General features: G+C 35.9%; 2 protein-coding genes across 2 annotated transcripts; both read right to left on the bottom strand.

The window, feature by feature from the left end:
* Positions 1–6,445: 6,445 nt before the first annotated feature.
* LOC119791519 lies at positions 6,446–10,382 on the bottom strand. The gene is made up of 6 exons (XM_038297666.1): positions 10,318–10,382; positions 9,904–10,230; positions 7,443–7,799; positions 7,239–7,364; positions 7,062–7,114; positions 6,446–6,957 (listed from the first exon to the last, which is right to left on the bottom strand). Exons 1-6 carry the CDS (start codon positions 10,358–10,360, stop codon positions 6,829–6,831), a joined length of 1,035 nt encoding a protein of 344 aa, XP_038153594.1. The 5' UTR covers positions 10,361–10,382; the 3' UTR covers positions 6,446–6,828.
* A 6,476-nt stretch (positions 10,383–16,858) lies between these two features.
* On the bottom strand, positions 16,859–24,219 carry LOC119791527. The gene is made up of 6 exons (XM_038297673.1): positions 24,091–24,219; positions 23,657–24,001; positions 23,205–23,552; positions 22,275–22,394; positions 21,844–21,899; positions 16,859–17,291 (listed from the first exon to the last, which is right to left on the bottom strand). The coding sequence occupies exons 1-6, from the start codon at positions 24,158–24,160 to the stop codon at positions 17,133–17,135; spliced, it is 1,098 nt and encodes a 365-aa protein (XP_038153601.1). The 5' UTR covers positions 24,161–24,219; the 3' UTR covers positions 16,859–17,132.
* Between the last annotated feature and the right edge of the window lie 1,355 nt (positions 24,220–25,574).

Below are 25,574 nucleotides of genomic sequence, written 5' to 3'. Positions count from 1 at the left end.
AAAACATTGAAATAATAATGAATTTAATCTAGTTATCATGATTTATATCTGAATCAATGATCATCCCAAGGTTTCTACCCATATCAGAGGTCTGCAGGAAAAGAGACTGAACTGAAGAAAACGTTTTATCTAGTGAAGAGGTTAGAGAAATAATAACTTATCCAGAAGAGAAACCAATAGAAAATATAGAACAAATGAAGGTCCTGGCTGAGAGATAAACAATCCTAGATAAACAACCCGGAATTTACTAAAGAATCCAACAAACCAAAATAACGAGTTAGGGCTGAACCAACTAAACATTCTGAGAAATAAGCAAGAGGAATTATCCAGAAAACAGCTGTCATTGATAAAACAATCCACGCTAACATAGGAAGCTAATGATAAAAATACCTCGATATGGCAAGACCCTAAACTCAAAACAAAAAAAAACAATGGAGTTCATGGATATAGCATAGATGAACACAAAAATAATTAAAATAATATGCTAAACAATAAAATTGTGGAAAACATGAACTCCCGGGAAACCAAAACTAGTCTTTAAGATAATGACGAGTAGTCTTCACGGCCTGTTGAAAGAATTTAGAAGAAACTGTTTCATTTCATAGCTATTTATTTCAATCAAATCTATAGAATAAAATAAAAAAACAAAAGAAAATAAATATTGAGACAGTAGTCTTACAATCCAGAGGAAAGTGACCCATTAAGTACTAGAAAACCGAGCACAAGAGTTATTGGCAGTTTTAAAAATGTTATTTGAGATGAAGATCCTTCTTGCATTTCTTAATTCATGATTAAATATTCCAAGTTTGAGTTTATAGATTTTAAGTTAAGCTCGTAAATTACTTTTGTGCCACCAGTATTCACCTTTTCAATTTATTTATTTTTTCTCACGGACTCAAATTTTCTCCAATGTGGTTTATGTTTTCTGTAAATTGTTTATATTGCATTGACAGCAATGGTGTCAACAGCATTTTCAACTTTACACAAAAAAAATATGCATAGAGTCCATCTTAAAAGTACCCATACAGCACAGGTAGCCTCTGGATCTCTGGAGTCCATATTAGACTCAGGGTAGTTTAACAGTCATTACTTAGATAATGCTTAGGTAAGTAAGCATTTCACATGATGAACATTAAACAAGTAGGAGACCTACCTACCGCTAATGAAGCACCTGTTGCAGACACAGATGTTAGCAGACTTCGCTCATCCAAATCACAGGTGGATTTAAAGTAAACTTTTCTCATCTTTGTGATTTGAAGATTTTAGCTTTTTCAGTATAACGAACATAGCGCTTGGCACTCAATAATAACCATTTACTTTTTTAAAACAATTGAAGTAGCTAGAAAGAGCACAAAACATTTTTTTTTATTTAGCAAGTCCATAGCTACTTTACTTCCTACCCTCTTATATATATATATATATATATATATATATATATATATATATATATATATATATATATATATATATATATATATATATATATATATATATATATATATATATATTGCCCTCAACTCTCCACACTTCTCCAACCCCCAGCCCACTAGAGACCTACCCTCCCCCCACCAATACTCTCACCAACCTCCGACCTATTCACATCTTCGGTCATGCTTTCCTCCCCCGTCACAGTCACTTCAATGCAGGTGAGAGGCCAGCTGATGAGGTTGAAAGAGACAAAGCCTCAGGACCGGATGGCATCCCCCTAAAGGCTGCTGGGGACCTTTGCAGATTATCTCTGTGAGGTCCTCAGCTAAGGCCCCGTCCACACGAAGTCAAAACGAACACGAAACCCTAATATTTTTCAAGACGGAGACATAAAATAAATGTGATCGTCCACACGAATGCGTGAAAAAGCTGCAAAATGTATGCCAGGCATGTAAGTGGCGCTGTGGTGCCAAAGCAAAAATAGGCGACGAAATGTTGGGCATGCGCACTAATATTTATACATGGTTGCCCTGCTGGTCCATTTTCGTGGTTGAGTCAAATTCAGGTGCTGAACTATGTCGTCTATATTGCTCTGTTCTTCCTGGAGATATTCCAGAAGAAGAAGATTCTGTTGTAAGCCCGACAGCAGGGTGAGTAGCATGAGCAGCAACCATTCAACACAGTACGGCGCCATTGTTGTTGTGATACTGTGTCGCGCATGCGTGTTTAGAGGCGACGCTATGACGCATGCGTGTAAAAAAAAATGCGGTTAGAGCTTAAAGATGGAAACACGAAAACGGCGTTTCAAAATCTTCCCACTCTGAAGGCTTAATAAAAAAAAGATCGTTTACAGACCCCCGAAACGCCGGCTTCGTATGGATGAGAGGCTGGTTTGGTGAAAAATTTGTGCGTTTAGGCCAGGGTTTGTCTTCGTGTGCCTGTCAGAGGTGGCAGTCTTCATTAATGGGGCTCCCACCATTTGGTCTCAGTTTCTCTTAACCCTCTACATCTCGGACTTCACTTACAATACAAACAGCTGTCATTTTCAGAAGTTCTCAGATGAATTGGCCGTTGTGGGCTTTGTGTCATAGGGGAACAAGCTGGAGTACCGGTTGGTAATCATGAACTTTGTGGACTGGTGTGAGAAGAACCACCTGTGTCTTAACACCAGTAAGACCAAGGAGATGGTGATCAACTTCAGGAGAAGCCCTCACCTCACTCCCACATGAACATTCAGGGGCAGGACACAGAAACTGTGGAGAGTTTCAAATACCTGGGTGTTCACATCAAAAATAAACTGGACTGGACTCATAACACCAACGCCCTGTACAAGAAGGACCAGAGCCGGCTCCACCTCCTCAGGAGACTCGGGTCCTTTGGAGTGAGGCCTCTGCTTAAAACCTGAAAAAGTTTATAGTGAAACCTTCTCTGTGGGGGCCTCAGCCCTCCACTACACTGTTGTTTGCTGGGCCCCTGACAGGGCAGATTGGGATAGAAAGAGAGTGAATAAACCAGTGAGAAGGGCCACTTCTGGCATGGGCTGCACTCTGAACTCGGTGGAGGAAGTGGCTGAGAGGAGGGTGTTGTCTAAACTTACATCCATCATGAAAACACCTCTCACCCCCTGCACCAGACTGTAGAGGAGCTGAGCAGACTTACATACGCTGTTTGTAAAAAGGAGTGCTACCGCAGGTCATTCATCCCTGCTGCCATCAGAATTTACAATGTGGCATTATAACTGCAATAATTTGTGCAATAACTAATGTGCAATCACTATTTAATACAATGATACCATCTGTAATAACCTGTGCAATAATCCTGTTAAATAAGAGGCTTCCACTGTTATATATACATATGCAGACACTCTGTATATACCCAATGCACCTTTTCCTCCTTTTGACACCTTCTTTTGACTAATGAACCCGTGTCACAAGTGAATTTCTCCATTGTGAAATCATCTTATCTTATTTTAATAATACATTTTATGTAGTTATTAAGATTTATATCTGAATCGATGATCATCCCAACATTTCTAGCCATTTCAAAGGTTTGCAGGCAAACAGACTGAAGATGGGCACTGATTTTATAATCTATGCAATTTTGGTTCAAGAACTAAAACTCCTGTTTTATCTTTATTCGACTGAAGAAAACTTTTTATCCAGAGAAGAGGTTAGAGAAATAAAACCTTCAATAGAGGAGAAACCAAGTTCAAATGATAGAACAAATAAAGGTTCTTGCTGTGAGAAAAACTAAGAAAAGCTAAGAGTTAGAACTAAAATACTAAAAATTCAAAGAAATAGGCAAGAACAATTAACTGTAAAACTTCTGGCATTCACAAAACAAAGCGAGGTAATATGGAAAACTTCCAATGATAAAAATACCAGAATATGACACGACATTAAAGCCAAAGCTGAAACCACACAATGGAGTGAACAGGTATAGAAAATGAAACAACAGAAATAATAAAAGTAATATGCAAAACAATAAAAAACTGTGAAACAGGAAGTCAGGAAGGTGTATTAATTTCATAGCTATTTATTTCAAACAATCAATAGAAGTAAAAAGAAAAAAAAAAGAAATAAAACACCAAATAAATAATTAGACAGTAGTTTTACAATCCAAAGGAAAGTGACCCATATATTTTTAGAAAACTGAGCACCAGAGTTATTGGCAGATTTCTAAATTATATTTGAGATAAAGCTCCTTAAAGTATTTCTCAATTCATGATTAAATGTTCAAAGTTTGAGTTTATAGATATTAAGTTTAGTTTCTGAATTACTTTTGTGGTAATTCACCTTTTCAACATTCAATTTTTTTTTATCTGACGGACTCAAATTTTCTCCAAGGTGGTTTACGTTTTCTGGAAATTAGTTAAATTGCATTGAGAACATAGGTGTCAACAGCATTTTCAATTTTAAACCTAAATTAATCTACTAATTTATTGAAAAAAGTCCATGGAGTCCAGCTTTAAAGTATGGCAATGTATCACTATTTAGTCACTTGGTGGGTCCAGAACCTCAGTACCACATGGCCTGTGATAATTATAGCCTGATATTCTCCAAGCTATGTGTTAGTTTAAATATTATAGTTTGATATAACTGTTGGAGTTTTGTCTCCATAATGTTACCCATAGAGCTCAGGTAGCCTTACTTATGGTAGTTTAACAGTACTATTACTACAGTACTAGAGTACTAACAGTACTACTACATAGATAATGTTTATGTAAGTAAGCATTTGACAACATGATGTTACTAACATGATAAAACAACCTGCTGCAGACACAGATGTTAGCAGACTCTGCTCATCCAAGTCACAGGTGGTTTTTAAGTAAACATGTTTTCATTTTTGTGATGTGAGGTTTTTTATCCCTTTTCAGTATAAAGAACAATAGCCCTTGGCAGTCGATAATAACCAATTTCTTTGATAAAACAACTGAAGTAGCCATAAGCAGCATAAGGCATTTTTTTTTTAATTAGCAGGTCCATAGCTACTGTACTTCCTGCCCTCCTATGTCTGCCTGAGGTGAGTCATCAAGTCAAAACAACCTACTGAATAATCCCAACAGCCTCCCTTTAAAAATCATCAATTTTGGGCTGTTAAATTTTAACAAGAGAATATGACCATTTCGGTCACAGTTGTCTTATGACCAGTGGCGGCCGGCCCATAGGGGGCGCTGGGGCACCGCCCTCCCTGATAAGAAGAGAGAAACGTAAAATATATTTTCAGAAATTAACTCATAAATGTCAGTTTTACTCTCTAGAGTGTTTACATATAAGCAAAACAAATTATATAAACTACATTTCCCTATCTACTGTCATTAATTTGTGGATTTCCACAGACAGACTCCTACCGTCTCTGTTCTGGGGCGCTGATCAGACTGACCCACATTTGCAGAGAATCTGTCAATCATGTACTATTGCTAGGTGAATTTAATGGCCAATCAGCGTCTCGGAACTTTATGGTCTTGGGGCGCTGAAAATACTGCACTTTAACAGGCTTCTGAACCCAAGCGCAGGTGCAGACAATTAAAGGGAAGATGGCGAATGTAATGAACGAGAAGCAGCTTCCACCAAATTCGGTGAGATCCTTATTTATCTACCCGTTTGCCAGAAGAACATCCCTGTTGTAGGATATGAAAATTTCATGTCATGGTTATTGTGACTGTGACGAATCCACATCCTCTAACTTTGCGCGCCACACACAAATTCCTGTTATACTGTGTTTGTGAGGACCAATCCGCTCGCGCTGAGCCAAGTAGCTCCATTAACTTAAAACACACAAACTGTCCTGGTTACCTGCTGGCATATTGAGGGTGCACACTTAATATTTCAGTGGGGTTAGCCGTGGGTGTGTGGGGGGTGTGGGTGTGTACGTGTTTATGCTACGGGGACTTGTCATCTTCAGTCTGGCTGCGTCTTTGCTTCGTTCAAACCCAGTTTGGTGTAATTGAATAAGTCAATGAATCTGTGTAAAATAATTAAGTTGTAAAAATTATTTGTTTTTGTACATCAATTGTTTGTGGAGGTAATATATGGACAAAACTGATTAATGAGAAGAAATCAGAAATAAGGGCGCCTGAGGTGAGGGGCTTAAACTATTTAATGAGGGCTGTGGGAAGAAAAGCGGCAATTTTTGTTTTCTGTTTCTTTGTTACATTGCTGGTAACTGGAGGGAGGCTGAGGCCTAGAGTATCTTGTATATGTTTAGTTTCTTTTGCACCCTGTTTTGAGTTTTTGAGCACAATAAATCACCAACACCGGTAACCCGACTGAGCCTGGATTCTTGGAGGCCAAAGAACCCCGTCACAGTGACCCAAATCATCACTGTTACTGTTATTATATAGTAAATTAAATCATTACTGTTAAATTGTATGTATTGTCCAATTGTTTATTTGAATTCTTATTCCGGATTAGTTGGAGACATACACTAGGCTATATCAGCCCCACCAAAAATATTTTTCACCAGCCGCCACTGCTTATGACATATGTCATACACATTTTTTTAATTCAGTGCTGTAAATTATCTTTACATATAAAAACAGTGCACTTAGTTGAACAATAAAGCCTCTCTTGATAAGTGACGTAATGTATGTAAATGTGTTAAAAATAAAAACTTTTGTTACAACCACCTGGCTTCCAGTCTCAATTTAAAGAATCTTAAAAGCTTGTTTTCTCCCTAATCCTCATTTACCTTGAAATGCTCTTCTTTAGTTTTCCTAAGTTTGACATCATTGAAGACTCTTTTCTTTCAGGATCTATAAAAAACTGAAAATGGCCCTGTATAGATTTGGTTCTTGTTTTGCAATGGCACACATGTAACAATATTTAAAAATATATATATATATATAAAAAGGAAAGACTACTTTTTTAGAAAGAGTACAGGTTTCCTCTCAACATTCATTCAACCCGATGGTCTGACTTCTGAATACACCATTTCTTCAGTCTTCAATGCCCTCTTCTTTGTTCCTCTAGGTATGTTCCCTCCAGAAAAATGTAATGCAGAGTAAACCAGATCTTGTCCTTCATCAAGCTGTGCAGAGAAATGAATTTGATGTAAACTTATAGAAATGTTAAGCTTTAAAATCATCAAATTTACTCAAAAAATAGTTTTGTAATTTTTTTATCACTACCTACAATTTCATCTCTCTGTTGGTTCAAATTGTTGCGTTCTGCTTCTGAGGCGCTTTCTGTAAAATAAACAGTAACATGCGTTATTGATAACATTTTATTTGAGGTTGTTACTTTTTTCTGTACTGTCTTGAAATGTCAAGTATAATACAAAATTGCTATTGTTTGGTTAATAATACTTACGTTTGACTATTTGACATGCAAAAGCTTGAGTTCGATAAAAGATCAAAATCATATGTACGATCACAGAAACAGCCAAAACGATTATTGTGATCAACAGAATCATATTTTCAAAACAAAATCTTTGACCTAGAAAAGGGAAAAAAGTAACATGAGCATCTCCTAGCCATTTATTATTGTGATTATTTCTCAATGTGCGTATATTACCTCCTTCCTTTCTGATTACATTTCCTAATAAGATTTCTCCACATGTAGCCACAGCACAGTAGTAAGTCGCAGGATCAGAGGAGCTGATGTTCTTGGGGAAGTTATAGATACATTTTTTTCCGGTGTTTGGACTTTTCTCACAGTTATCAGCTCTTTTACTATCAGTGTAGATGATATTTGGATAGGGTCTGTTGGATCCAGCTTTGAACCAGAACATGCTGAGATCTTCTGAACATGAATTGTTCTCTGACTCAGAGAGAACTGAACACTGCAGAGTCTCTGAGTCTTCTGGACGTGACGACTCTGAGGCTGTTGACTGCTGAACAACAGTGTAGCTGGATGTCTTCTTTGAGTTTCCTGAAATAATTATAAGGTTATACTTTGAAACTATGATGTTTGATATATAAAATATAATAGACAGTTTAACAAGGAAAGGAAATATCACTTTTTGGTGCCTGAATAGTAAAATTGTCCTCTGTTGTTCGCCTGTCCCCAAGAGCGCAGGGTGCTGCCCAGTGGGGGCTGAAGAGCATTCTCGGGTTCAGGATCCAGACTAAAAGTTTAGTATCGAACCAGAGATCTTCAGGTCTCTATACAAAATGCAATGATCTGGCTATTTAACCACAAAAACCTCTTTGCTGCCTCTTTAAAAGATGTTAATTGGATGACTGAGTGTTTTTTATTAAAAACTCTAAATCTGCAGCAGTAAGAACACTTTTATTTGTAATTCAGTTTCAATTCAGTTTATTAATGTGGCGCCAATTCACAACACGTCATCTCAGGGCACTTTCAATTTCAATTCAACCAGATCATACAGTCAAATTGATTCAAAGTTTTCTATCTAAGGAAAATCAATTAATTGCATCGAGTCATTGACATTGAGGCAATCCCTCACACTAAACATGCTTGTAACGACAGTGGAGAGGAAAAACTCTTTTAACAGGCAGAAACCTCCATCAGAACCAGGCTCAGTGTGAGCGGCCATCTGCCAAAGCCGACTGAGGTTCAAGGAGACAGAAGCAGACACACAGAAAGAAGCAGAGAAACAAAAGGCAACTGTAAAAGGAAAGCCCCGTTCAGGAAACACACAGCCAAGCAGATGAGCTCCGAGCCAGCTCCATGACAGAGGATGAAGAGAGCACATCCACACAGTCACAGTTAGAGAAACAGGGCTACACTGAAAAACGGGCAGATCTCCAACACCTATAGCACCATAACTACAGAGATAGCATTGGATAACCTGAGCCACTATTAGCTTTTCCAGCTCGACTTGTTTACCATGGAGAGCAGAGCCTTCAGCCGCTCTGCTCCCCAGCTGTAGAACTCACTTCCTCCTGTCCTCCACAGTATTGTCTCTCTCCCCTTGTTCAAAACCAGACTCAAAACCCAACTGTTCCAGCTAGCTTATTACAAAATACACTGCTCTTGTCTCTATCCATAACTGTTTTTATGTTCCTGTATTTGTATTTTTGTATTCTTATTTTTATTCTCTGTAAAGTGACGTTGAGTGTCCAGAAAGGCACTGTTAAATAAAATGTATTATTATTACTATTATTATTATTTTTATTATTATTATTATTATCACTGGAAAAAATCGAAATCTAGATGAGTAATTTTTTCTTAAAATAAGTGCATTTTTTCTTGAATTGAGGAGGTAAAAGAGACATTTTGCCAATGGAACAAGACAATTTACACTTAAAATAAGAAAACACATTTGCATTGTCTTATATCAAGTGCATATTCTCTAATTATCTTATTTTAAGAGTAAAAATACTCATTCCATTGACAAACTATCTTATTTACCTACTTAGAATAAGGATAAATACACTTAATTTAAGAAATTTCTACTTATTTCTAGATCGTTTTTGCAGTTATTATTATTATTATCAAAAAGAAATTTTAAGCCTACCTTTAAAAGTAGACAGGGTGTCTGCCTCACAGACTATAACTGTTAGGTGGGTCCACAGTAGAGGAGCCTGATAAATAAAAGATCAGCCTCCCATTCTACTTTTAGAAATTCCAGGAACCAGTAGTAAACCTTAAGAGCAAAGTGCTCTGTTAGGAACAGAAGGAACAATCATATATCTGATGTAAGATGGAGCTTGGCCATTTAAGGCGTAATTACAATTGACGTTTATTAAGATGTACATGAATTGTTCATCTTTTTTCACATCTATCTCGTAGAAAGAGCATGTCGACAGGAAAAAGCAATTACCGTAATTAAAACAATAAATAACTCTCAGGCACCAATAATCTGTTGCTTAAATTAATTTCAAAATGATAAAACACTTTTTAATCCCTTTTAAGAGCTGACTTAGATAAATTAGACACCTGCTTAATTCAATTACAGTAGAACTCTGGCTATAAGAGTGTGCTCTTGCACTTTAACATTTTTTGGATTTTTTGTTTCTTGAGTAATAAAACATTTCAAAGCATTGCAATACTGATGTCTCACAATTACCTTTTACCATCAAATACGTCCCCATCCAAGTAGACTCTGCCCAGTCCATAATAGCACAGTGATACAATCCCTCGTCTTGTTCAAATGTCCTCAGAATGGTGAGGTTGCTTATTTTATCATCATTTGTTATTCTGAATCTTGAAGAAGGGAATTCTGGGCTAAAAGTGGGATCTTGGTTTTTTCTTTGTAATACAATCATTTTCAGAGTATCTCCAGAAGTTTGCTTGTACCAGTGAATCCATGCTGAGGTCATAAGTTTCTCCATAGCCGCACAGGTAAAAGTTACAGGTTCGCCAAGCTGAACAGTGACCACAGGAACTAAGGCATCTGGGTTAAAGATAAAATCAATGATCCACATAAAATTTTAATGCCAAACTGAAAATAGTTTCACACTGTAAAACAAAATGTACTTACATCCTTGATGAAGAATAAAGAGTGTGATCCATAACAGAGTCATGATGACACTGACTAGATAAAGACCCTTGATGCTCATCAATAGGAGTAGGTGTGGCGATCCAGCTCTAAAGTGCATCTAACTGTTTTTTCTTTTTTCAGAAAAAAACAAAGATACCTCCTCCCACAATGAGACCATGTTTATTGAAAGACCTGCTCTTTCTCTTTGTCTTGCAATTATCAATGAATTTAAGGCTAACATTCATGTTTTCTTTTGACCTGACATATTTTAAAACAACACTTTGCACAAATATCTTTTCTGACAGCGCCACCAACAGGTTCCTCAGTGATATTAAAATACTCAGAAGCCTGATTTGAACTCCACCTCAAATGTTCAGGTTTTTCGCATGATTCGCAGCTGATGTTTGAAGAATGTGTGAAGTGTCAATTTCTGAAAAAACCAATTGCTTGTCATTTCTTTTGTGACTCTCAAACTCGGTGTAAGAGCAAAAATAACAAATAAAGATTTCAAGAGCTCAATTACTGAGGCCCCTAGGCAAGGTACCCCGGCTTTATTTATTCAGCTATCTCAACCAAAAGCAGCTCAGCTTATACAAATGAATACAAATACAAAGAAGATCTTAAAAAGTTTTAAGAGATAATATATAAAATCAAAAGCATATTTTAAAAAGCAGTTTAAATTACATTAGTTCATAAAATAAAAATGTCTTAAACTTGATCTACAGTGTACAGGAAGCTTTATTTAGGTTTTAGCAGCATCAAATAAGAGCTAACAGAAAACAAATAATTAAAGTAACATACTAAAAACAATAACATACTGTAAAACATGTAGATGGCCCTTAAAGAAGATACAAAACTTATCTGATAATCCAACATTACATAAAACTAGTCCGTTTCAATTATTATGTCTAAAGTGTTTGTGTGACCACAATTTTGTAAGAGTTCTGTTATATGATTGAACAAATCAAGCTGTCAACAATCTAACATAGTCCTTTAACATGCCAATCCTATGGTTTATCATTAATAAAGTTAAAATCACCAAGAATGAAAACTGAATCAACTGATAACCAGTTGTCAACACTTGACAGTATTTCGGTATAGTCATCAAAGGAAGTTGTACAATATTTGGGATTTTGATAACAATGTCAGAAAGAATGAGTTTAATGGTAGAGCAACATATAAAAAAATTATAAAGCTAAGACTCATCTTACCTTAGTTTGGTTCGTTGATGCTGGTAACTAGCAGTCCGAGTTAATTGCGCACACACACAGAGGAGGAGAGGCGGAGTAGTTGAACACACGGGCCGGGGCTTTATTCGGCACGTTTCTGCTGCAGAGTGAAGCTTACTCACACCGACTGTATAGTTTTCAATGGCTGTAACTGGCATTTTTTCACACACACTTCACCGGTGAGAGGTCCACACACTTCTTTCCAGTGTACAGTAACTTTATTCACAAAATACAATATGGTTACCTGCTGACTACAACACAATCCTCCTGTCATGATCTTGACACTGATGTCTGGTCTGAACTCATTTCACACACCTGTTTATCTCCACCAATTTCTCATTCTTTTCATATCTGATCCACCTGCATTAGACTCTAATTAACCATTCTTCATACCAGTCATCAGTGCCAGATTATTTTCGAGCCATTGGTTTTCTGATTACCTAATCCTGACCTGTTCTGCCTCTCGACATCTGAGAGGTTCCCCCCAGCACCTCACTGGATCTTTGACCTCCTGGCTCTTACACCCAAGAACGTCCCCGACATCACCTTTGGCCTCGTCTGGGTTATCCTGCCTACGTTCATCTTCTCGGTTCTTATCTCCTGATCTCTGTCACTGATCTCTCTCATCTCTGTGAGTGACTGCTGCGTTGGTAGCCGACCAGCTGGGATCAACCTCACCCTCTGTGTTCAGATTGAACTAATTCGTTTCAACATGAAAAGCTCACATGAAGAAAGACGGCATTAGAAGAGTGTTATTGACACAATATATTTCTTTGGCACTCAGACCTTAGCGGGAAACAATTTACTGTGATTATATGCATGAGCTGAGGAATGAGAACAGAGATGATTCGCCCCATGTCAGAAAATGTTGGTGGAACTGAGACAGAGTGAAGATGAAAGCCAGCTGGAGCATATGTGAAAGTTTGTATGAACCTCCCAAATGAGCAAGCATGAAGTAACAGCAGAGAGAAAAAAACTCCCTTTCTTTGGCTGAACCAGAATTAATGTGGTGGTCTCTGTCGGACCGATTGGGGATGCCTTGTGAATGCAGATTCCAGAGCAGTGTTTTCATCAACAACGAGGATGACGAAATTATTTTGTTGACAATACTGAAAACTGACGAGCTAAACATGGATCTTTGATGACTAAAATATCACTAGTCATAGGTGTGAGTTTTGGTCAACGAGACCAAATAAAAACTAGCGGGTGGTCGTTCAGACATTTAAAATGCATTATTGTGCTGTAATCTGTTAAACAAGTTAAGCAGTTTCAGCTGTACTGCTGCATCTTGTTTGGTCCCGCCTTCCACCTGGCGTGCAGCGGTGCAGATTCTGCTTGACCACAGATGGATCATGGCAGCAACGGCACGGGAGGATGTAATCTGAAATGGTGGAATTCCAACAAATTCTGATCTTCTAGCTGTGCAGACATGCGTGTTTGCATGCGCATAGCTCTGCGTCTGCACTTTACACTCCAAATGGTAGAGAAGGGGATGGAGCAGGGTTAAATCAAGGCCACCATAGTCAAAACCTGACATGTAATCCAAGTGTGCAGGAGCTTGGTTGTGTAGCAGGCTGAGGTGTAGATTTGAAAGTCTTTTAAGCTGAATTTTAATTACTGATTGGACTTCAAGGAGGTGTGGTCCAATTGTTATTTGCTTGGTTTGAAGATGGATAAGCCTCTGATTCAATACAGGTAGCTGATTCAGTTTATTCAGTTCAACTTCCACCTATGTTCATAACAATTTTTCTCCCAGAGATTTAATCTCTAAAAGGGTTAACTTTAATATGCAAATTGGAATCTAGTGAATGGGATTATGTACTAATTGTGCTCTGTTTCTGTATTTTTTTTTCTTTTGTTCTATTATTTATTAGAATTAACTCCAAAGGCATTACGACTAAGTTTGACTGGAGAACAATCGTATGTATCAATACAGTATTGCACTTTCCTAATAATGGAGTCATTGATAATCAGAACTAAGGGTGAAGACAGTGGCTGACAACTAGGAGACTTTCCAGCATTCAGCATTGTGAGCGTCAGATGAAACTTCACCTTACTCTTGTCTTACCTTGCTATATTGAGCCCCTCTATTTCTGCCAATATTATCTATTGTTTGAATAAACATCTAATGGTCAGATCATTTAAATACTCATTGCAAATCTGGCATTGCTCTTTACAATCTTCTTTTTTAATGCACCACCTAGTATTACCAAAAGAAATAAAAATAACCTTATATGCATTTTATTTAAAGTCAAAGTGTGATAGAGTTTTTTTGTCCAACTGTGTATAAAATAACCTGTAGCTTTGATAAATAAAAATGACAAATTAATTGGTATAAAACAGACATATAAATCGGATAACTAACAAAATATCAAAAATGTTCCTAAATAATCAAAATTAAAAGTTGCCAGAAAAAGAAAGGTAATTACTGTACATCAAATTTGAATTTGAATATTTATCTCTTAATACTATGTCATTGTACATAACTACATGGAAAAGCTCCATTTGAGAACATAAACTACCAATACCAGCACATATCAATTATATTAAAGATTGTTTTCTTATTGCTCCAACCACTCCTTAAACATTTGCTTACCAGCTTTTCTGTTTGCGATCCAAAACTTTAATATTTCATCTTGAAGTCAGTGTGACAGCCAGGTGTTTTGCTAAAAAAGTAAACGTGTCATACATTTCTTGCAGTTTTATCCAGAGAGGATCATTCCATAATTGTTTTCTGTAAAACTATGGGTGTCATCAGTAAGGTTTGCTTTCTACAACCCGGCATACACTGTAGGATGTAGCTGTAGCTGCAACCATTGCATGCAGCTACAGCTCACACTGTACTACAAAACGGCAGGGTTTCGTCATACAATGTGAGTTTACAGCTCATGATGTATGTTCTCAAAGTGTGAGGCCCGACGCTCTGATGCGATCTACCTGCTTACACTGTACGTCTAAAAACCACATCAGTCACGATCAGTCTAATTAATGGAATCCAAAGAGCTCAGTTTGCCCAAAATCTCCCACTGGACTCCTTAATAGCAAATTGGCAATAAGCAAATAAGCAATTAACAACTACCTACTGGTAAATGTAACCAACATAAAACAAGTAAGAGAACTACCTACCATTAATGAAGTAGCCATTGCAGACAGAGATGTTACTGGACTTCGCTCCTGATTCCAGCCATATTTATAATCCACTTCTTTCAGCTTTGTTATTTTAGGTTTATACCTATTTCTATGTAACAAACAATAGGCTTTGGTACTCGTTAATAACCTTTTTCTTTCATTAAGCGATTGAAGCAGCGATAAACAGCATAAAAGACGCATTTTTACTTTACATAACAGATTCATAGCTATTGCATTTCCTGCCCCTAATTTGCAATGTGATGTCAAGTATAGACAACTACTAAATTTTACCAATGTACCCTTTCATCCTCACTTGACTGACTTTAGATTTTTAACAATGAAAGATGTGAATTTTGGGCAATAATTTTCTTTTTGCATGTCCTTAATCGTGAAATGCAATGTTAAAATTATGTCAAATTTTTCTGTAATAATATGTTTTTCCACCATTTTTTCATTTGATGCCAAAGCATGTTACATGCACCTAAAACAAATAGGCTGAAATGAAAATATCTGAGGGTGTTATTTAATTTATTCTCTTATATTTCTGCTTTTATGAACCTCTTTACCCTGGTCTTTCCTGGCCTTTGTTATTTTTAGGAAGAAGCTATTCTCATTTGCCCTGCCAAACATAAAAAATACAATATTTTACAACACAATCAGTTGTTCTACCTGTTGCATTCGAGTCTTTAATACAATCTTTACTGTTATTTATTTTCTCTCTAGAGGAAAAGGTTTTAATTTGATCTCTTAAAACACTATCTGGATCTTTCTTGGACTAGTGCTATTATTACAGTTACAAGTAATTTAAAACATAAAATGCTTATTTTGTTTTAACTCTAGTCATTTTATAGACACTTTGTCTACGTTGAAAGCTGGACTGTAGGAGAATGCTCAAAATTGTGATCTAAAGAATATGTTTACCTATTTCAGGATTAAGCATATCTATTTTGGCTGACATAAAAGAGCAGATATTTTCACTTGAGAGGCAGATTATATACTGTTTATCTTTGTTGATTATTTAACTCTAACTTGAGCTTACTTTTGTGGACTGAGCATTCAGTCCAGAAAAAGTTCAATGGAACAGGAAGTAAAAACTGTTCCTCAGAGTTAGCCAAAACACATAAGGTGGTATTTGGTGTGCTTATAGTCATGTGTGCACAGGGATGTGTAGCTCCCATAGGTAAGAGATGCCCAATAACCATTTGCTCAACAAAATAACAAAACAAAAAAAAGGTACCGGTAGTCAAAACTTGTCTGAACATCAAAACACAACAAATAGAAAAATACAAGAACATCAATATTTACGGGCAATTAAAGGATTACAAATATACATCATGGCTGAGGAGAGACAGATAGAAACAAGAATTAATGGCATCAGAGCACTTGATACATTTAGATATGATTACCAGCTTAGAATCTGAAATAAGGTAGGATTAGTTAATGTCTAAATGTCTGTCTGAAGCCATGTTACATAGAAAAAGGGGTTGCAGAACCCGCATACTGAAGCAGTAGCGGGAAAAAAGTATTCAACTATTTACTCCAGTTTAATAAATGGAGATTGATGGATTTGACTCAGTGGGCATTTATTTTATATTTATACAAAGAGAGAACAGTTCATCCTACGGCCCTTTTTGCACAGTAATCAGCCCTGTTCTGATCTAGAAAGAGTGAGTTCCCCTTACTTACAATAATGGAAATTATTCAGAGTCAAAACAAATTACAGACACTTTGATTAAACAGTACCATGTTATGAATAAACCTTGAGAAAGAATCTGGTATTTTATGGGAAGAAGGTTTGTCTTGTCTAAAAACATCCTCATGCAGGGGAATCGTGTGTCTTTGCAGGTGAAACTGGCTGAGTGAATACTTTTATAGTGAGTAAATACCATAAATTAATAAATGAAATAAGAGAAACAAAATTTTCCAACCACAATCATTAATTAGTTTTAAATCTTGTTTTTATTTACCTATTAATAATCTAAACTTCCAGTGGTAGTTATTTAATATATTCATATTTTTCTTTTAAATTTCGCAACACTGTCTAAAAAGCTGCTAAATGTCAGTAATATTTTCAGAAATGCATTAGTTATTTTTTTAAAGCACAGAAAACACAGTGCAGTGATTTTATTCATTTATTTATCCATTAACATATATTTATTTATTGTACAATTAAGGAGGAACCGTCTGTAAAAGGGCAAACTGTGCAGCTATACAACTTATAATCAGGGAATTAGGGAATTTTATTCTACAATCAATTGGAATAAAACGTATAATAACATATATCCAGTTTAAAAAATTAAAAAATCTACCATGCTAAACTATATAACAAAGACGGTTAAAGGAAGTTGTTACCATCCACATTGCACCAAATATAGTATTTGGTCTTTCCCTTAAAGTTCATATTTTAATCATCATCAACCATAGAGAAGTAAAACGCTTGTCATTATATCATATGATTTAAGATGATCCCTTTTGATGAGCACTGTCTTTAATGGAGAATTTAATGTTTGAATAAGTGCAGTCGTCAGATGTCTCCCTCTTATTCTTCCATCTCGTAGGTTTTCTTGCGGAGAAATATAGTGCAGCATAGTTCATCCCATCCTCTTCACTTTCCTGCTAAATTTGTTAGACATACCATTTAGTTGGATAACCAAAAATAAAATAAAAATTTAGAGTATAATGTGTATCTAAGAATAACAAAGATGCACAATTTAATCTTAAACAAGTTAACTAAAATAACTTGTTTTTGGTTTTTGTGGAAATGCAATGAGAGATATTTCTGATGCCCTAGATGGAAAACGTTTAACCAGTCTGTCTGTATGACTCTAATGAAGTGTCTCTGTTAATGACATGTTGAGAATTAGTCCTATATAAATGGACTGAATTCAATACTTTTAATAAAAGTAATAAGCAACTGCTATAGGTGATGATTTAATCAGTGACTGTGTTTTCCCACAATAGTGTAGATCTCTTTTTTAATATGATTTCACTTTTATCTGAAGCTTATTTACTATAACAATGCTTTGAAGAAGATTTATTAGTTTGTGATTCATCTATATTTTCTTATAGTTTTTAGTTCCTTCCACATTGCTATTTTCTGCTTCTTTATACACAGTTTGCAGCCCTATTTGATTGACTGAGCCATTTATGACTTTATTAGTCTGTCCTCCATATGTTCTTTTTCCCATAGATAGTTTGACAATAACCTTCTATTTGTTTTACTTCTGTTTCACCTTCAATGAAAAAACATGGGAAAAACATGGAGAGTTATTGTTGTCAATAGTGACAGTCAGTCTTTGTTTTCTTTGCCCAAAGGAAGTGCTCCTTAGTCATAGTTTTCCTTTTTGCTTAGCTTTTTTTTTTTCACATAAAGTTATTAAACTGTACTGTTTATTTCTTTCCTGAAGAGTAATCTTTAAGTAGAAAGCCACTTATCTGGAGCAGTTTATCTTCACTGTCTCCATATGTTTGCTTATGAAGAGGGATTACCGCAAATAGAGTATAATGGGTTTCCATTGGTGATCTATGGAAATACATGATAAATCTACCTATGGTGGGGGGATAGTGTTTTACCAGTTGCCATCGGCTGAATTTACTATTGAAATATGTTCATTTAAAGGGCCTCAATTGTCCAGCATCTATTTTATAGGGTTTTAATTCTATTAAGTTTTTCCTTCCAAAATCATAACCTAAGAGCTATTTGTTTGATTCATTCATTTTTTAAGTGATCTTTGTGCATTCTGCTCTCTGAACAACAGCCCTTTCTGTTTTTGACAGTGATTTGAAAACAATTTGGTGTCAAACAATGATCATCCACCCCCTGCAGGAAGCACCTAACTTACCTGCATTCTCTCTTTCCAGTAAAAACATGCCCAAAACTACTTGTGCGTGAGACCCAGACATTGTTGTATGTTGCATTATCTTTAGGGCGATGTCATGAAAGGGACCCACACAGAAAAACGTTATATTTTAGTGAAGAGAAGAGTCTTTGTTTAACCAGGGTTCGAAAAATAGCTCCAGAAAAAAACATGCAATATTCCATAACAAATAAATCCACTGCAGTGCCAATGACGATATATGATCATAAATTTGGCAATAGTTGGCTTTGGAAGACTTAAAAAAGCATTACACGGAATATCTAAGTTATATGATTGGATCGTCCAAAAAGAAAGTGCATTGTATAAAGTAGAATTTGGAATGAATGCAATCCCAGATCTGAAGTGGTTAAAGTCTTGTGACTTCAATGCAGATGACCCAAGTTTGAATCCCATGTGCATCAAGAAAGGCATCTGTCTTAAAGAATTTTGATAAATCATTATATTTGCTCTACATGGCAAATTTCCAAATCCCCTTAAATAGAACTCAACTCAGTGCTCTGCTGCATTTTGCACTGCTAAGAACCTTGCACCATGTCTTTACACTGGTTTTCCTTTTCTCCTATACTGTTTACATTTTGATCACTGAAGCACTTTGTAAAACGGAAATGTTAATTTCACTGCTAAGCTGCTCATTCATTGTTGGAAAGTACAAAACAATAAATATGTCATTTGACATCCCTAGCAGCCAATATGTTCTATAGTCAATGGACATAATGTGAATGAATTAATGCATTTTAATTCGGGAACCATTTCTGCAATGTTGCATTTTATTTTGAAGTGAATTTGACTGGCGGCATTTGTCACCAAGACTTGTAGTGATTAGTCATCAAGTCTAGTGGCAACTGACATTGCAATACCTCATGGCAAATGGACCGGCCATGCCTTGTGGCAACTTGTGTTGCCATAGTGTTTGATGACTATCATTGCTGGGTTAACTTTACAGTCAATGTACTGTAGCTACAGTTCAATGTTTTTCAAGCATTTTTAATTTTTTTAAACACACTGTATTGCTATTATAAGGTGAATTGATGCTTTATTACTACAAACAGGGAGGCATTCTATTTTGAAATATTCAGTAGAGTATGTTCCTAAAAGGCCATGATAGTTTAATTTACAAAACTGCCTCAATTTGGCTCATAATAATAATGATGCTTTAATAAATTGCTGAGTTTACATTAAGGCTTTTATTATTTTACAGTACTTTATGTCTTATTTTGAAAGTCTTCAATGGGGTGTCTTAAGTTAGAGGAAATTGATTCTGAAATCACACTATATCACTTTTATCAAAATAATATATTCTTTTTTACTATTAATCCTATCCTCTTATTTTGAAATCTTCAGCAGGACCTGTCCTTGAGAGGCCTTGGTAGCCGAATTTTTAAAACAGCTTGAGTTTTAGTCATAAAGTTAAGTTGTATGCTGTAATTAATATATGCGTATAATGTAAGGGCTTTAAATTCGTAGAGTACCCATTGTCTTATTTTGAAAGTCTGTGTGTTAAGAAAAGGATCAGACATTTTAGTGATATGGCATCCATTTTCAGTTGTTAAATCCCTCTTGTACCATATTATTAGATAAATAGATGATTGAAGACTTGAACTTTATTGATTTCACACTGGAGAAATTTACCTTATCATTTCACCCTTCTCCTTGGGGAGCAGTGGGCTGCCATTTTGGGGAGCAGTGACCTGCAATTGTGTGGAGCCCGTGGAGCAGTGTTGGGTCAAGGGTCTTTCTTAAAGATCAGGCTGTGGGGATCGAATTGAGTACTTGCAACCTTCTCAGAGCATAAGCTCACTGCTCTAACCACTAGACCAACACTCCCCCCCTTTAATAATTAGAAGTAGTAGTAGTATTGTAGTATTAGTAGTTGTAGTGATAGTGGTAATGTACTGGTAGTAGTAGAATTTGTAGACAAAATTAAGCAGTGACCAGTAAAGATAATGTTACAGAGAAATCTATCAGCAAACCAAATGCTCAACGCCAGTTGTCAATAAACACTTAAAAGCTATGGGACCAAGCTAAACAAAAACAGACTACTCTTAAAATTCAAACGTCGAGTTAAACCCTATATGGAAAAAAAAAATTACATAAAAGGGGTTTGTTACCACATCTGTGTGGCTGTAAAATTTCCTTTCTTAGTTAGGCTGCTAGTGTGTAGTTAATAAGCAGTTCTTAGCATGAGTCCACTATGTTATTTCCTTCTAAATTTAGTGAAGAGGGTGAAAAAAACAATTTTAAAAGCCTTCTGGCACACTTTTACAAACCAGAGTATAAGTACTTTTAACACTTGGTTCCTTCTGTTGGTATTATATATATTTACTGTAACTTAAAGTCGTAGGGAAACGGCTGTTCCAACTGCTGCATTTCTGTATTCTCCCGAGTGGTGCCCGACTTTACACAAGTGAATAAAGTGAATGTGATAGGTAATTTATCAAGGGGGCGGGATTGTTCTGGTGGAAGGTTTGCAAGCAAGTTGGATTGTGGCCGGTTTCTTGGAAGCATCTTGCTAAACAGTTAGCAACTTAGTGCTAGTAGGTTCCCAAGGGTAAATTGCATTGGGACCAAGTAGCCCTAAATTGGTGGTTTAGAAATGACACTCCCAAGGAACGCTATGGACAGCAAAAACATGCAAAGGGGGGGGGGGGGGGGGGGGGTTTGTGTCGGAGGTCGTGGATCAGTCTCCTCCGTCGTACATTTTTTATTTAGAGGAGGAAAGCGGTGATGAAGATGTTGTGGAAGAGGACACCAGGGCGGCAGAAGCTTGGTTTGATGTAGAAGGCTTACAGCCGTACATGTTTGAGCCCTTGCCTTGCAACGCTGCCAGTTCTGTTAGCATTACGCCTGCTGAAGACACAGACGCCCATCCCCGTGAACACAGGGATATAACTCAATGTGAAAGTTAATGATTCTTAATATAACCATTGCGTTTATTAGCTGTCATATGAATCAAGATGCTATGACCGAAAACATTTGATTGACAGATGACCTTTGATATATGATTGGCCGAATTTATGTGCACAAGCTGACAGGATTTTTTTTTAAAAAGAAATTTTCTAACTTTTGGGACAATATCATCTGATTAAGAGTAGATTTAGATAAATGTTTAAACCAGAATTATTTGACATTTAAATATGAATTCCCTACGACTTTAACAATGTGGTTTTCACTGAATGTTTTCTTCTTGATTTTATTTTAAAGAGTAAAACTGACCACAGGAAAATTAGGAAAAGCCATTAAAATCAAGTTTCAGAAATGTTATGCTTTGAATATTCTTAAAGTTGTTTTACCACATCATATGGTTGGTCCTCATCCAGTTCAGTATGAGCTGCGGCAATTATATCTCCTGTTCAAAGAACAAAGACATTAATTACAATAATCTTGCTTTTGACTATCAGATACTTAATAATCTCCTTATCTTCCATACAAGATTTTAACAGTAGAGAAAATTTATTGTGACTAAAAGTAAACAGATAATGTCACTGTTTCTTCCAATTTCTGTGATATAGAAAAGCTTATTGGTCTGAGTGTAGACCTACTGTATTAGATCAAATGGATTGGAAGGTTCTGGGAAAAAAATGTCCTTTATCACAGCCCTATACGTTGATTTGGTTCATTTAATTTTTGTTTAGATACCCATTAATATCAGATGTAACAACAATAGGCTTTATGTGCTATAAAAATGTGAAATTGGAGGGGCTAATTTCTAGAATAAACTCACCTTGGTGATTGTCATGAAGTTGCTTTGGCTTTTTCCTTGTAAAAATCAAAGCGAGGTTGACAAGTACAGAACAAGCCAAAAGTCCACAGAGCACAATAGCATACAGGCAAAATTCTTTTCCTAAAAGACAAAAGAAAAGACATTTATAACCTTAGACACTGAACTTTTATGTTTGCTGTTTGCATCATACATTTTACCATCACTCCGTGGTCTAAAGAAGCATAACAAGCTTAAATCTGAGTTACTCTCAATCACATTTAGCATTTTTAGAACCAAATACCTTAAACTATTTCCCTAAATACCAAACTACATCACTGTGGTATTTGTGTCCACATTTGCACTGTCATCATTTGGTGGGTATTTTTGGTTTCTGCTTAAATTTATCCTTTTTCAGTGGTTCTAAGAATTCTAATTAAGTTTATTTTCTCCACCTTTTTCCCGTAATCAGTTCTTTAATTCCTTCTGCCCCATGTGCTATTTATTTGGTCATGTTTGCTCCACTGGGTACGATGAAATATTGTTTTCATTCCATGCCAAGCTACAGAAAATAAATCTGTTGATCTCACTGAACCATCTGCTTCCTTTCTGCTCCCACATCTTGGTCCGCTTCACAACTGCATGCTTGTAATATCACACTGATAACTTTTCTTCAGATTTAAGTAAGAGGGAAACTTCACATGTAGAGATATTGTTTTACATGGAGCATGTGGCTCACAACCAAAGGAGGTATTGTTCTCTGATATTTGGAGAATACTTGAGTTTTTTTTAAATAATATCTTAGTTTATTTGTAAAACCTGCGAATTACACTTGCTGTAACTCATCAATTAATCATTTACTGTCAAGAAATTATTTGTGCTTCTAAAAACTTTAAGATAATTGTAACTTCAATGCTAAGGCTAGAAACTGCATGTTTTTAAAGCTTTGCATACTTGTCTCCACTTTGACTCCTTCTCCAAACAGGATCTCGCCACATGTAACCACGGCACAGTAATAAGTCCCAGTATCCAAGGGGTTTTTAACAGTTTTGGACAGCCGGTATTCACAGCTCCTCTCTTCTTGTTTCCTGCAGTGCTTTTTATCAGCATAGATGAATCCTGGATTAGATTCTGATTTTGCTCTAAACCAGAACACATTGTGTTCATCCGTGCACTGGTCCAGGCTTTTTTTTTCAGTCCTCTCAGAGAGGAGTGAACACTGCAGAGTCACGTCAGTACCAAGTGAAATAGACTTCACGTCCGAAGTTTGGTTCAGGTAGACAGACTTCTTATTTTGAGAATCTGAGTTTCAAAAATGAAGAAAAAATGGTTAAAAAAAATTTAATAAGTACTTGCTTTAATTAGGTATAAAGAACAGCAAAAAGGAAAAAATTAAGATATCTTACCATTTACAACCAAGTTTGTCCCATTAACAAATTTAAGTGTGTATGCTGCTCCTGCTTGACATAAGTATATTGCCTCGTCCTCTTTACTGACATTAATGATGGTCAGGATATGCAAGTACCCTTCATTCTTAACTTGGAATCTTGACTCTGGAAAGGACTTTTGAACTTTTAATTCTACAAAACTTCCTGAAACAACTGTTTGGACCATATATCCATAACTCATCTTATACCAGAAAAACAGTGCTTCTTCTTGCCCAGATACATTACATATCAGATTCACAGTTTTACCAAGTCCAGCTTGGGTCAGAGGTATGTTGTCAGGAACCTTTAGGGTTCCAACCACAGCTAAAAAGAAGAAAGAACAATGCAATAATAGTCTGAAAAAGCAAAGCAAAAACTATAGACAGCTTGATCAATATCTTATTTAAACTCACTCATTGAGATAAGAAAGATGAAAGCAGCCAGTGCTCTGGCCATTGGTGTCTTGTCACGTCTCTCTTGCATAACTGAGTGATTTCCACGCAGTTTGATGATTTGGGTTATCAAGATTGATCGAGTGAAAATCGCTCTGATTGGCTAAAACATTGAGGGCACACACCTCCAAATCTGCAAAACGATAACCCATTTTCATCAAATCTGGAATAAATCAGTCTTTAATCTCTTAATATTTATAAAACCCAGAACCATGTGTCCTTACCAGGTTACCATATTTACAGTTTTGTGTTGCACAAGATAAATTTGTTGTTTATTGTTTTTTCTGTATAGGAAAAAACATGTGTCTTCAAATTCAAATGATCATTTTGGAGTTTAGGGTAGCAAAACATAATGATGAAATGAAAAATGCAAAATGACCTAAAAACTGTTGACAAAAGCTACACCTAACAGACAATATCTACTGATAAACTTAAACGGTTACACATTTATGCATTATAAAAGACGTAATTTCTTTTGCTTTAATCTAAATACTACTGAAACCTTTATGATTGACCTAAATTGTTCTCGAAGCCCCCCAAGAATCTGTTTGGTGCTGTTAGCTTGTTATTGTAAAACTTGCTGGCTTTCAACCAACAGACCCTGATTATTATGAGAGAGTACATACAACCTGAAGATATTTGCGTTTGTGAAAGTTTTACAGGAAACCCAACTTAACGCAACTATTTTCATGAAACCTGAAACTGTATTCTAAGGGGAGTGTTACAGACACAGTTAATGCCTCTGAAGTGCTGTGAGATTTTTTTTTTTTACATCTTCGAGGTGAAGGGGAAATCTTGCAAAAAAAGAGGTCAGTATTTAGTGCATAAGTTTTTAAGATAGAATCATACCAACCTGAATGTGTTCAAACATGATTAAAATCAGGTCTTCTACTTACGGCTTTATATTTTTGAAGTCATCAGATTATAATATGGCACACATTCTCCAGCTTAAATAGGTCAAAGAAATAAAGTAAATAACAATATTTAACAAAAACAAGTCATTTTACATGATTAGACATTTTTTTTTCTTTAAATAAACAACATAAATCAAGTGTCATTGAGATGCCTATTTATACATATCAAATACATAACATTCTACCATTCTTTAATGACACGTGAAAAGTATATGAAACAGATTGTATTGTATTATCAAATCAACATGTTTAGCCAGCTACTGTTGTTCTCTATTTATCTAATTGCAGGTATCTACTTCCGCATTGGTAAATCTTACTACAACTTATTTTGCTTACTTTCTACCTTCTTATCTCTTAGCCAAATTAAGCCACAGAAAAGTACAAAACTAAATTTTCAAGGATAATCTATCTAGCTGGTAGAAATTTTAAATAATTGGAAAATATTTTAAAAAAAGAAATACCGGTACAAAACATTTAGGTCAAAGTGTTAGTGACATTCTGCCATCCTGTGAAAAGTACATGAAAAAGATT

This window comes from Cyprinodon tularosa, unplaced genomic scaffold (assembly GCF_016077235.1).
Source record: "Cyprinodon tularosa strain WSP-4 unplaced genomic scaffold, ASM1607723v1 ctg393, whole genome shotgun sequence".
In the NCBI taxonomy this organism is placed as follows: Eukaryota; Metazoa; Chordata; class Actinopteri; order Cyprinodontiformes; family Cyprinodontidae; genus Cyprinodon; species Cyprinodon tularosa.
This window is presented reverse-complemented; position numbering and strand designations above follow the sequence as displayed.